At 39.1% G+C, this 12,763-nt stretch overlaps 1 protein-coding gene across 2 annotated transcripts in view; it reads left to right on the forward strand.

Moving 5' to 3' along the window:
- The window catches only part of GLG1 (golgi glycoprotein 1), a 152,444-nt gene that overhangs the window by 119,375 nt on the left and 20,306 nt on the right, over positions 1 to 12,763 (forward strand). For both annotated transcript variants that reach the window (XM_032853963.1, XM_032853962.1), the window contains exons 6-11: positions 717 to 788; positions 1,734 to 1,917; positions 4,536 to 4,750; positions 8,873 to 8,994; positions 10,478 to 10,579; positions 12,360 to 12,513. In XM_032853963.1, coding sequence (XP_032709854.1) covers positions 717 to 788; positions 1,734 to 1,917; positions 4,536 to 4,750; positions 8,873 to 8,994; positions 10,478 to 10,579; positions 12,360 to 12,513 — 849 coding nt within the window. The remainder of the gene's footprint in view (positions 1 to 716; positions 789 to 1,733; positions 1,918 to 4,535; positions 4,751 to 8,872; positions 8,995 to 10,477; positions 10,580 to 12,359; positions 12,514 to 12,763) is intronic.

The raw sequence follows: 12,763 nt of genomic DNA on the forward strand, positions 1-12,763 counted from the left end.
AACGATGTTAGATGTTCAGCCTTGATGATATAACATCTAGTTAACAGTTGGCTTCCGACAGTCTCCACACATTATTTTTTCTACTTTATCTCACTTCTCAATTTTAGATCTTGGAAGTCTGTGTTATATATATATACTGGAATCCCATTTTACTGGGGAATCCTATTCACACCTATTCCATGGCTAAAACTGCCGTATTGCATGCTACATCTTTTTGGCGAAGATGAACAAAACAGCAGGTGGCTAACTTATAAAACTAAATCCTTGATTACTATCTCGAGACCTTACAGAAGACTTGCTAACGCTTATCTCCATCCTTAGAACAAAGAGCTGAGACTAATTTGTGTATACTCCCACCCTCTGCTCTTGAATTATTAGCAGCTTTAACTGTCAGAGCCACTGATTATGAGTTTTATGGACTCCAGCATAAAGTCGTAAGAAAAGACTCACAGACACTTCTCTTGGTTCCCTAAGTAACAGTGTATCTGAGAACAAATGACAATAGCCAAGCATCATGGGAAAATTTTTTTATCTGTCTGCAACACTGTTTTTTCCAAAGGTTACTAAATGTTATAAATGGCTGAGCCATTTGTTCAAAGGCACTGACATTTATAATAATTTAAAGAAAGTTCTTTATAGGATTGTGGATAGTGCCCCGTCTCACTACTTAGCCAGTTGTCGTCATCCACATGATCATGTCTGTGTTCATCTTACAGACGCAAGCTGGTGAAGGCAGAGTGTACAAATGCCTCTTTAACCATAAGTTTGAAGAATCCATGAGTGAGAAAGTAAGTATTACTTTGAAACAAACCAATATTTTATTCATTTCTTTAAAGTTTTCTTAAATCCTCTCAAACAACAGTCTTATAAATTTGTATCAGAGTATGAAATGGCTGATAAAGCTTACCCTTTTCAGAGGCAAGATATTTGACTTTTAGTAGAGAACCTAACCATATTTTGCTTAAGCCAAGAAAATGAAGCTTTGTAATATCTGGACATTGGGAAGCCCATTGGGAATCAACTTGGGGAGTAAAATTGGAGAATTGTGTATCATAGTTACACTAAAGCCAGCCCTTCATACTCAGGAAGCTCAGGCTAACCAAACCAATGTGCTTTACAGGTAATTACCTATTTAATTTTTCAGCAGCTCTTTCATTAAGCATTCTCATTACTATTAGTCCTCTGTCCCTGGATGAATGCAAGAATCTTTTATGACTTTTAAAAAGAAAATTGTTCTTGGTTTTGCTCTCCTGCCATTTGCTTTCCCATACATCTGAAGAAGTGTTTCAGTTGTTTATATCATTTACTATTGAATAATTCTATTTTAAAAGCACAGAATGTAGCAGCATAACATAAAAATGTTATGTCAGCTGCCACTTTGATTTGTGTGAACTTGACTTGAGGGACACTGTGGAAAAGGAACAGGGCTTGGTGAAGTCACTGTATTAGAGCCCACCAAGGACTCGTGTGTGTAGGACAGCTGCTCTGCTACTGCAGCAACCACCGGCCACTCAGGTAGGATTCCAGGCCTTCCCCATCCATGCATCCCTACCTCCACACTAGTTTCGCACACTTGGATTTGAGGCTAACCAAATTTAAAGGTAGGCATTTTGATGACAGCTGCAGTTGTTGACATGTACTTGGCCATGAGCCTCTGCTGGCCCTAGAGGTCCCTGTGAACAGCAGAGCCACCTGAGTGGTCTTACAACTCTGTTGTTGCACTCTTTATTCAGTGTCGAGAAGCGCTGACGACTCGCCAAAAGCTTATTGCCCAGGATTATAAAGTCAGTTATTCGTTGGCCAAATCCTGTAAGAGTGACCTGAAGAAATACCGGTGTAATGTGGAAAACCTTCCACGGTCCCGGGAAGCCAGGCTCTCCTACCTTCTCATGTGTTTGGAGTCAGCTGTGCATAGAGGTAAGAGTTCATTTCTCTTTATCTTTTTCAGTCCTTTTTGGATTCACATCCTAAAGCCTCTTGTACCTGTAAATGTTATTTTCTTCCTGCATTTGCTGTTTTGAGTGCACCTGTGCCTTGCGACTCAGAAACCTTTCTTTGTAAGCATAACTCCAAGAACTGAAGGCTTGGTGTCCCGAAGCCTTTTTGAAGGCTCTTTCTTTTAGCTCAACAATCTCCAATTTTTTTTTTCTATGTCTTTATTTGAGAGAGGGAGTGGGCGAGAGAGAGACAGAGAGAGAAAAGGAGCAGGGGGAGAAGCCGAGAGAAGCAGAGTCCCTGCTGAGCAGGAAGCCCAACATGGGGCTCAGTCCTGGGACTTCAGGATCATGACCTGAGCTGAAGGCAGACACTTAATTGACTGAGCCACTCAGGTGCCCCCCTGCCCGCTTTTAAAGAAGGTATATTTCTCAAATCCAGTGATTTTAATTTTTTAAAATGCATAGTCAACATTTTAAGGAGCGTCAGGGTAGCATAATGATTTAACATACAAGCTTTGGGTCAGAGAGACATAGCTTTAATCATCAAATTAACTGGCTGGGTGGCCATTGTTTACATTTCTTAATCTCTCCCCAAACTTGTTTTTCTTATCTATAAAATAAAACTAATATTTATGGTGAGGATTTATGTATTTGTTTATGAAAATTAAATGAGGTTTTTTGGAATAGCACTTAGCATTCAATAAATGATAGGTACTATTATTGTTACAACACTAATGATATTAAGAAACTAGAAATTTTGGGGGCACCTGGGTGGCTCAGTGGGTTAAAGCCTCTGCCTTTGGCTCAGGTCATGATCCCAGAGTGCTGGGATCGAGCCCCACATCAGGCTCTCTGCCCAGCAGGGAGTCTGCTCCCCTTCCCCCACCTGCCTCTCTGCCTACTTGTGATCTCTCTCTGTCAGATAAATAAATAAAATCTTAAAAAATAAAAAAAAGAAACTAGAAATTTTTGAGTCCGCAAGTCAACCCCTGACAAAAGAGCCGAGATGGCTGTATAGATGATCGGGGCTGTCTTTTGTAATATTGGCTACAAGCTATGAAGATGAAATGTCTCGGGACCTTAAAACTCTGAGCTTTTGATGAATTTTTTTTTTTCCATACCTGGATAGTGGGGAAAAACTCCTAACCTTGAAAGCAGTGGAGTAGCACCAAGGGACAGTGCATGGTCTTGAATTGAATATCAAACAAAGGATGTTATAGAGACAATTGGAGAATGTTGATTATGGTCTGGATACTAGATAAAACGGTCCTAAAATGAAAGGTAGAGTTTATTGACTTACAAAAGAATATTATAAAATAGTATACATAATACCATCTAATCTGGGTGTTTAAAAAAATGTTCTTAAACTGTAAATTAACAAGAAAAGAATGACTCAGTAAATACACGGCCAAAGGCTACATGCAGATAATTCAGAAAAGTTACACAGATTGCTAATGTTAAAAAGACTGACCTTATTAAGTGTTGATAAGGGTATGGAAGAACTGGACTATTGAACACTACTGATGGGAACTTAAAAGTAGTAAAATCATTTTGGAAAATAGTTTGCCAGTTTCTTAAAAGTTAAATATATTACCTACCATATGACTCAGCCGTATTTACCTAAGATATACAAAAGCATATATGCATATAAACTCTTATACATGAATAACCAGAAGAGCTTTACTTGTAATAGCCCAAAACTGGAAATGATCCAAATGTCCATCAACAGTTGAAGGGATAAGCACATGGCAGTATATCCACATAATGGAATCATATTACTTGGCAATAAAAAGGAATGAGTTGATAATACATGGATGAATTTAAAAATAGTTATGCTGAGTGGAAGTTAGACCAAAAAAGTGCATACTCTATGACTGTGTCTATATCAACTTCTAAAAAGTGGAAACTGGTAAACTAATCCGTAGTCACAGCAAGCAGCTCATTTTTCCTGTAGGAGGGGTCTGGGGTAGAGAGGGAGGGACAGAGTCAAGGACCACGAGAAACTTCTGAAGTTAATGGATATGTTCAATATCTTGATTGTGGTGATGGCTTCAACAACATACACATATGTCAAACCTCTTCAGTTGTATGCTTTGAAAATACAGCCTATTTTATGTTAATTATACCTTGGTAAAGTTGGGTTTGTTGTTGTTGTTGTTGTTGTTTTTAATTTTCTTAAGTCTTCCCAGTTGGCATTTTTTGCTCAAGGAAGGAGGCTGGGGTGGCTATAGTGAATGTTTGAAATGTGGTCATTTTCACAGGCTTTAATTCTGTAGGCCATTAGGGATTGTTCTTGTCTTTCATTGTGACCCCCATAATTATCTTATTGATAAGACTCCCATTGGCAAAGCATTTGCAGTATTAGTTTAGTAGTATAAAATCTATATAATGCAGAACACTGTCAAGATAAACCCTAGTCTCTGGAGTCTTAAACTCATTTTATGCCAATGAAGCTCTTTCTGTAGTCTGAGCTTTTCAGTCTAGGTGATGGCATGACTGGTATATTATATTCTAGAGGAGAACATGTGCTTTTCTGTGCAGGGATACCTGATCGTAATGCTCACCATCCATAATGTTGTGACTTCGCTCCTAACTTAGGGCGCCAGGTGAGCAGCGAGTGCCAGGGGGAGATGTTAGATTACCGGCGCATGTTGATGGAAGACTTTTCTTTGAGCCCTGAGATCATCCTGAGCTGTCGGGGGGAGATTGAACACCACTGTTCTGGATTACATCGAAAAGGGCGAACTCTGCATTGTCTGATGAAAGTAGTTCGTGGGGAAAAAGGGAACCTTGGAATGAACTGCCAGCAGGCGGTAAGGAAAAATTTTCTACTGCCCTTTCTTACGTTACGTTCTGTCAGGTGAGGAGGCTCTTTCTGACACTGTCCCAGCTTCCTTTATCTGGATCATTTGTGACATCACATGAACATCGGGTACTAAGAACCAGACACAGAATATTGTGTCTGTGAGGCATATTGTGGCAATATTGTGAGGCATATCTTAATAAGAACGTGGAATTTGATTACAGAGGAGAAGTTTCGTTCATAAACAATAAATGGGGCTATATACGTAAAGAAATAGATAAAATGCATTGTCTGCTGCAGTTTTTAAAGGAGAGGATAGCTTGCCAGATGGAATTTCTAAATTGAGAACCAAGGCAAACCAGGTTCTGGTAAATCAGAAAACGTCCTCCACCAAAAGAGGATTTGCCTGTCTCTATAGGTTCAATTGAGTTGAAGCTGAGAGAGAGCAGTAACAATTGAAATTTTCTAAGAGTTTGTTTTTATTACCGATATGTAACATGCCATGAATTCCTGGCCTGCAGGATCAAGAGAGCATGTCATTTTCAAAAACCACACCATTTTTCTTGTTAGTAAGACAACTGTGCATGGAAGGGCCTTTCTTTCTCTGTCCCCAAACTACCGTCAGTTCTATAAAGATATTTAGAAAAAACTAGTGTACTTCTTGAGAAGAGAAAGTTAATTCTTTATTTCCTTTTTTTTCTTTTTTCTTTTTTTTTTAAAGATAAAATTATTCTTGCTCCAGAGTTCACGAACAGTTGAATAACTACAGATCAGGGATATAATATAAAGTTAATAAAATACTATAGATGCAGTGCATTTGTTTCATTACCATAGTCCATATTTATTACTTTTTACTAATAAGAGTCTTTGAATAGTTCTCAGTACCAAATCCAACAGTGGTACCCTGTATAGTCTATCCCATACATCCCTTAGAATGCACAAAAGATAACATTTAGTTTTGTGTCCTACAGTAGGGAATTGAGGCTCTTTACCCAGTGAAAGTTTAGAAAACCACAATTCAGTTGGTCTTTTTGTTGGCATTTTTATTAAAAATCGAGTATTTTAGAAAATCAGAATTTACAGTCTGAAACAAAATTCTCATAGAATTTTGATGTAGAGTAAAATTTCATCTTAGCTCCGTTTACTCACCCTGACTCAGAGTAGACAGTAAATTGTACATCCTATGATGGAAAAGGTAGAAAAATATATAAACTCTTCTCCAAAATCCCAAACCCAACTAGAAGGAGGGCTTCTGGAATCCGCTGTGGCTTCAGTTGGCACAGTGTATTTCTTCAGGAGGAGTCCTTGCTGGTGATTGTCCTAGGAAACCTCTACAACAATGTGTGTGCCTGGGCCTCAGACCAAGTATGTATTAAAATCGCCCATATTTGCATCTCATTCTTAATGCAGCATGTAAAAGAGAGGGAGGTGGTCAGGAATAAAACTGTATTTTTACTGAGGCTACACTTGCACCAAGGTGTACAGAAAAAAAAGAAGAGAAATTGGTTTAACTTTATTTCACGGCATCTACCTCCAGAGCTTTTTACAATTTGGTTTGTTATAAAGAACTAGTGAGTCAGCTTGAAAGATAAATACGGATGCCCGTCTCATCCTTTGTGCCTAGAAGAAAAGTGGTTCCAAACCTAGAGGATAGTCTCAAATAATGAAGTATTTGGTTTTGCCCACATCAAGTTTAGCCAAGTGGGAAATAAACACTGTATTTTGATTATAATGGACCCATGATTTTTAGTCTTTGCTCACCCATATTGAAGGAACAAATGATCCAAAGGAAGAGTATTTTCCTCAGTCGTCGTCTTCTACGTTATCCATCCTCAATCAAGTAGAAGAGTTTTTTGAAATAATATATTTTGAGTAGGTTTCTTTCTCTCTTTTTCAAAGTTCTCTTCCTTGATAGAGTAAGCTTCCTTGCGTGTCTGTGGTTGGCCTCTAATTTTCCCCGTTCCCTGCTTGGTGATGCTTTGACTCAGTGATCTCTCAACAAGTAGTAAACTGTGAAACATGTGGATAATTTTTATCTTAATGAGTAGACACTTTTCCAAATGTACGATAATCATGAACTTACTAAATTCTCTTCAGTTATGGGTGAGCACGTCTGGGCCCAGTTTCTCCCTGGCCAAAGACGACTGTGCAGTGTATTCTTAGACTAATTGTTTCTTAGAAGCATTTCCCCGGGTTTTTCCTAAGCACTCAGGGGCTGGAATGATTATATAGTCATGTAGCAATTCATGTTCTTAGTGTTTATTTCCTACACTGCTGTCCCTGGATTCCAGAGTGGCAATGATCCCTTGAGCTGTTAGCCCGTTAGCGTCTGTAGGGCTTTCATTGTCTCCCTTTAGGTGCTGCAGTCTGGTGCACTCATTGTGAATTCTCAAGGTTTGCCTGTCACTTGTAGATATTTAACTGATACACTTCTTGCAGAGACTTCCAGATTCCCATGATACTTACGACTTCCCTCAGAAGAAGATGTAAATATTTTGGTCTTTGTCAACAACCATTGTTACTAAAACTGGTAGTAATCTTTCTATCAACTAACCACAGCATTTTGTAGCTTCTCCAAATTGCTATCAAGAATTGGTATAAATAACTTCCATCCCAGAATACTGGAAATCTTTTCTATTTCTCTCTTCTTGATTGTTGATTTTAGGATAGAGAGAATTGGGATTTTCTTTTGTCATTTCCTTTTGACGTGTGTTCTCTGATCAGTGTGTGATGGGGTCATTGCTTTCATATGAGCCCCTGTGGGATTGTATCAGTCACATGAATGAGGATCAGAGAAGGCTGTCCTCCAGAGGCTACATCTGTGACACGAAAAGGGTTCCAGTTCTTTAACTTGGAAAAAAAGGAACCCAAACCAGAAGGATTATAGTTTCCAAATTTGCTTTCTGTTATTTAAGATTCCCACCCCAAAACACCATCTGCTATCCATCTGTACTAATAATGGTCTTTTACATACATAGAATGCTTTGCTGTTTATACAACCTTCTCCTATATATTACTCTTTCTTATAATCCTGTTCAGTTCAAGAAACTACAACTAGAGGTTAATCATGCCGGTGCTCTCAGAGCTAATGTCTGGCAGAGCCAGAACTATTAATAGAACTCAGGGGGCCGCCTGGGTGGCTCAGTTGGTTAAGCGGCTTCCTTCAGCTCAGGTCATGATCCCTGGGTCCTCGGATTGAGCCCATATCCAGCTCCCTGCTCAGTGGGGAGCCTGCTTCTCCTTCTTCCTCTGCAGCCCCCCCTGCTTGTACTCTCTCTCTCAAATAAATAAATAAAATCTTAAAAAAACAAACAAACTCAGGTCTTCTGAACTTAATATAGAGCTTTTTCCTCTGTGCCCCAACTGCTGTCTCCTCAAAGACAGGAAAAAAGAAGTAGAGGCACTTCTCATGCTTTCACTTTATTCCATAACGAAGAATGGACCAGGCAGAAAAGTAAATGTTAAAGAAAATACCCTGATTTTCAACTGCATAATGACAAGTATTTTTTGGGATATGTTTAACAAGCAAGCTGTGGTTTACCTCTTAGTTGTATAAAAGATAATTTAGGAAAAATGGGAGTTATAAGAATTGTATTCTTGTTTTTTGCAATTGATATTTCTTGCAAGTTAAATGAAATCTCTCCTCTGTTTTTAATAACATGGAGCGTGCTTATTTTAATGCCAGTGAATTGGCAGCAAGATTCAAATTCTAGATTCTTATGACCAAATTAGGTATCTGACTAGAAATGTCTTCTATTTACCCTTCTCCACTCAATTCTGGCTTGGCCATAAGAGTCAAATGTAGCAATCTGATTTAATGAGCAGGCAGCCAGGAAGGAAAAGGCAGACTTTATATTGCAAAGACCTTTTGCATTGCAAATGCCCAGGGATAATCCAGACAGGTAGGCAAGCAATCCCCACTATAGCTAATACAGAAAAACTTGCACTCAAGACAGAGAAACCAGTTGGAAAGTATTTGGGACGAGCTCTTGAGCTTAGCCAGTGACAAGTGTAATACCTTGTTAAAAGTCACTGTGATGTACCAGACCTAGTAACTGTGTGAAGAAATGACATTGCTCTTCCCTGATGTGTAAGTGACTTTCTTCTTTCTTAATTTTTTTTTTTAATCCAGCTGCAAACACTGATTCAGGAGACTGACCCTGGCGCAGATTACCGCATTGATAGAGCTCTGAATGAAGCCTGTGAATCTGTGATACAGACAGCCTGCAAACACATAAGATCGGGAGACCCAATGTAGGTTATCTTATTTGGGGTATTTTATTTGGCAGTGTATTATTGAGAACATTCCTTTAAATGATTTTTGGATGGTTTTAACATCTTAACTAAAATTGTGTTAAACAGAAACACATAGCAACTTTTGTTAAAACCAGTATTGGAATTGAGACTTCAGCTCTGCCTCGTGCATGATGTAGATACTAGACCCAGCATTGTGATGATGTTTATTGACTGTGACTGAGCGTGTATGGGCCTGTACCTTAGGTCACTGAATAATTCTGTTTAATGATCAAATAAACAAAAGAGAGAAACACCCAGGATAAAATGACACATACTTTGTCTCTATACTTTCATCATGTTTGTATAGTGACTTGTTACATATATTGTGTAATTGATAATTGTTAGAAATTCATTTATTATAGTTGAAATAATGTGGCTGTGTTGTGGTTGGAGGACGTAATCATGGACAAAGTGAACTCCGAAGTTGCATCCAGGAAAGCTATAAAGTGCCATAATACAGTATTTGAATCTCATGTAGTAGTTTTATTTCATTTATTATTTTATTTTTATGATGCGAAAGCAGCTCTTAAAACCAGGTTGCAAGTAAAGAACAGGTTTCCCACTCTGCAGAAACCTTTGTAGCCCACAGTCAGCAGTACCCAGCAAGAGAATGAATACAGTTGATGTTTGTCATCATGCTGCTGTGCATCTACTCCTTCTGTTCAGGCTGTGGCAGGGGATTAAAAAAAGATACCCTTCTTTAAAGCTTTTGTGCAGTTGGAGGAGATAGACAAACACAGTGAAGACTGATTAAGAGTATTTACCAATATAAAAATAATTGGGTCAAGCATGAGGTGTCAGGGGTGAGGGAGGGAAGTGGGGAGAACTGCTACAGCTGAAAATCATTTGAAGATGCTATCACTCAAATGCAGTGTGTGTACCTTTTCTGGGTCGTGGTTTGAACATATAAAAAAGCACCAAATAATTGCAAAATAATTTGAAAACTAATAGGATATTACATAACATTAGGGATTTTTAAAATTAATTTCTTCTGGTGGATTATGGTATTATGTCCTTGTAGAGAAATACGCTCAAGAATTTATGAAAGAAAATGATATGGTATCTGTGATTTTCTTCAAAATATCAGCAAGGGGGAGTGTGTAGAATTAAAAAAAAACTTGGCTATAGGTTGATAAAGCTATGGGAAGGGAAAGTGGCTCTTAGGATACTTTACTTTTGTGTGTGTTGGAAAATTTTCCTAATAAACAGTTACAGCAACTGCATACTGATCTTATGCAAGCCGAGTCCCAGGTTCCGAGTGGCCCTGAAGTTGAGAGAAGGCATGGTCACTATCAGACTAAGTCAATTTGAGTTATTCTCAGAGAAGTAAATCCCTGATTGCCCTCAAAAATAGCTCAAGGGCTTTTTCTACAGACCAAGGAAATAGTGGTGTGAGAGTTCCAATCCTGTTCTTAAAATTTCATCCCTGTTTTATGCCCAGGATCCTCTCGTGCCTAATGGAACACTTATACACAGAGAAAATGGTGGAAGATTGTGAGCACCGTCTATTAGAACTGCAGTATTTCATCTCTCGAGATTGGAAGTGAGTATTTTGAAGCCAAAGTCAAGTGTAAGCCTCATCCTGTTCTCCGTTTAGTCAGGATCCTCCTTTCTGGTTTGAAAATATTAGTAAGAATATGTTTTGCTTAAGTTCTGGGGTGCCGACATGTTCCAGTCCTCTGAAGAATAATATCTTTCTTCTTGCTTTCAGAATAGTATCTAAAAGCTGAGGCAGCCCTTGCAGGTCTGCCCCATGTGCCCCATTCACTACGACTTTGGAAATCAGAGTCAGATGTTTCTGATACCACAGACATCCATCCTCAAAGAACTTGGGCATCTGTGGGGCAGCAGAAGCATCTTCAGATAGGTCTCTAAGCAGATAATAGTGCATTTTAATTTTTATTGATTTGTACTAGATATGGGAATTTACTTTTATTTCTCTATTCAAAGTTGTTGAATTTTCTATCTTAAGAAGCTCTTATCAGTGAGTGACAACTTGATTCTCTAATTCTCTTCTTTTCTCATACTGTTATCCAAAAAAAGGTGGGGTGGGGATCAGCTAGGAGAAGAATTTATATTACAGTCAGAATCAGCATAACTTAATGGCCTCACTGCCTTCCTCTTTACATGTTCTAGTTTCTCTTCCACCCGAAGAGTAGCTGGTACAGAGCCACTTGGGAAGCTGGCTGTCCCTCCTGTTCCCATGGGAGCTCAGCTGCTTCCTGACTCAGTTTTAGCCAGTGTCTTTAGTCTTCTGGTGATTGAATATGTTACCCACATACTTCAGTGAAAAGAGATGATTCAGAAGATTCAGTGTATTTTTTTTTAAGATTTTATTTATTTATTTTTATTTTGAGAGAGAGAGCACACATGGGCAGAGGGAAGGACAGAGAGAGAGGGAGAAAATCTCACGCAGACTCCATGCTGAGTGCAGAGCCCAACGTGGGGCTCGATCTCATGACCCTGAGGTCATGACTTAATCTGAAACCAAGAGTCAGACGCTCAACCGACTGAGCCTCCCAGGCACCCCAGATTCAATGTATTTTATTTCTGTTCCCTCAGATTAGCTCTGGAAAGGACTACAGAAAACTGTGTGGGTATTTCTCTGTACTTTCTCAGGCCAGCTAAACCAAAATAACAAGGTTTACTGAGGTTATTGCTCTAATCAAAATCATCTTAATTCCTCTTCTGTAACTCCTTCACCTATGATCACAAATTGCTTCATAGGTTTAAAAGCTACTCATTAAGTGTTAGCGTTTCTCATCCCATTCAGTAGCTGTCCCCCAAAGTTGGCATTAAGATGTGGATAGAATTAAGCATCGTTGGTCTGATCTGGAGAAACAGCAAGCTCATTGCCTTAATCCATTGTCTCCAGAGTTCAAAGTTAAATGTCATGTTTTTTAAAGTTAATAAGCATATTCAAATAAACTAAAAATAGAATTTACTTACCTGGCATGGGAAGAAGAAAAGAAACAGTTTGACTAGAAGGCAAGTCGAGTTGGGAGATTCTGTTTATCTTGCCATTTCCTAATCTTACTGAATCTTGTATATCAGATAGGATTGAATTTCATTCATGCTTTGAGAAACCTTATTGAGTGAAGAGTTGTGAATCGCCTGGTGACAGCTTCAGGCCTCATTGTCTCACTTCAGCCAGGGCATGTTAGTGCTGAGTCCGCTGTAATGTGCATCTTATGTAGCCAACATGGCCTCCTTGAGGTAGAACTTAAGCTTCTGCACCAAGGTCCCCAGACTTCTACCAGTTGACCACTGTGTGTTCCTGAAGAACAAAATTCAGGAATATCTTTTAACTCTTACCCTTATAGGCTGGACCCTGTCCTTTACCGCAAGTGCCAGGGAGATGCATCTCGTCTTTGCCACACCCATGGTTGGAACGAAACCAGTGAACTTATGCCTCCTGGAGCTGTGTTCTCTTGCTTGTATAGACACGCCTACCGCACTGAGGAACAGGGCAGGAGGGTATGCACCCAATATTGACTTCATTTCTTCTTATCCGCCATTTGTTTTTGAATTAGTTTGCTGTATATTGTTCTGATGTCTGCCGTCGTCGGAAACTTGATCAGTGTAGGTGGCAGGGAAAGACTGCTGCCCTTCTAGGAACTTCATTCAGTGAGTGCTCAGAGAGTTGCTTCACCAGCTTCCCATCTGATTTCACGTTTTCAACAAAGTATTTCAACAAAATGACAGCAGACGTTTCCAGTTTTTTCTT

This window comes from Lontra canadensis, unplaced genomic scaffold, assembly GCF_010015895.1.
Source record: "Lontra canadensis isolate GAN:19392208 unplaced genomic scaffold, GSC_riverotter_1.0 scaffold8, whole genome shotgun sequence".
In the NCBI taxonomy this organism is placed as follows: Eukaryota; Metazoa; Chordata; class Mammalia; order Carnivora; family Mustelidae; genus Lontra; species Lontra canadensis.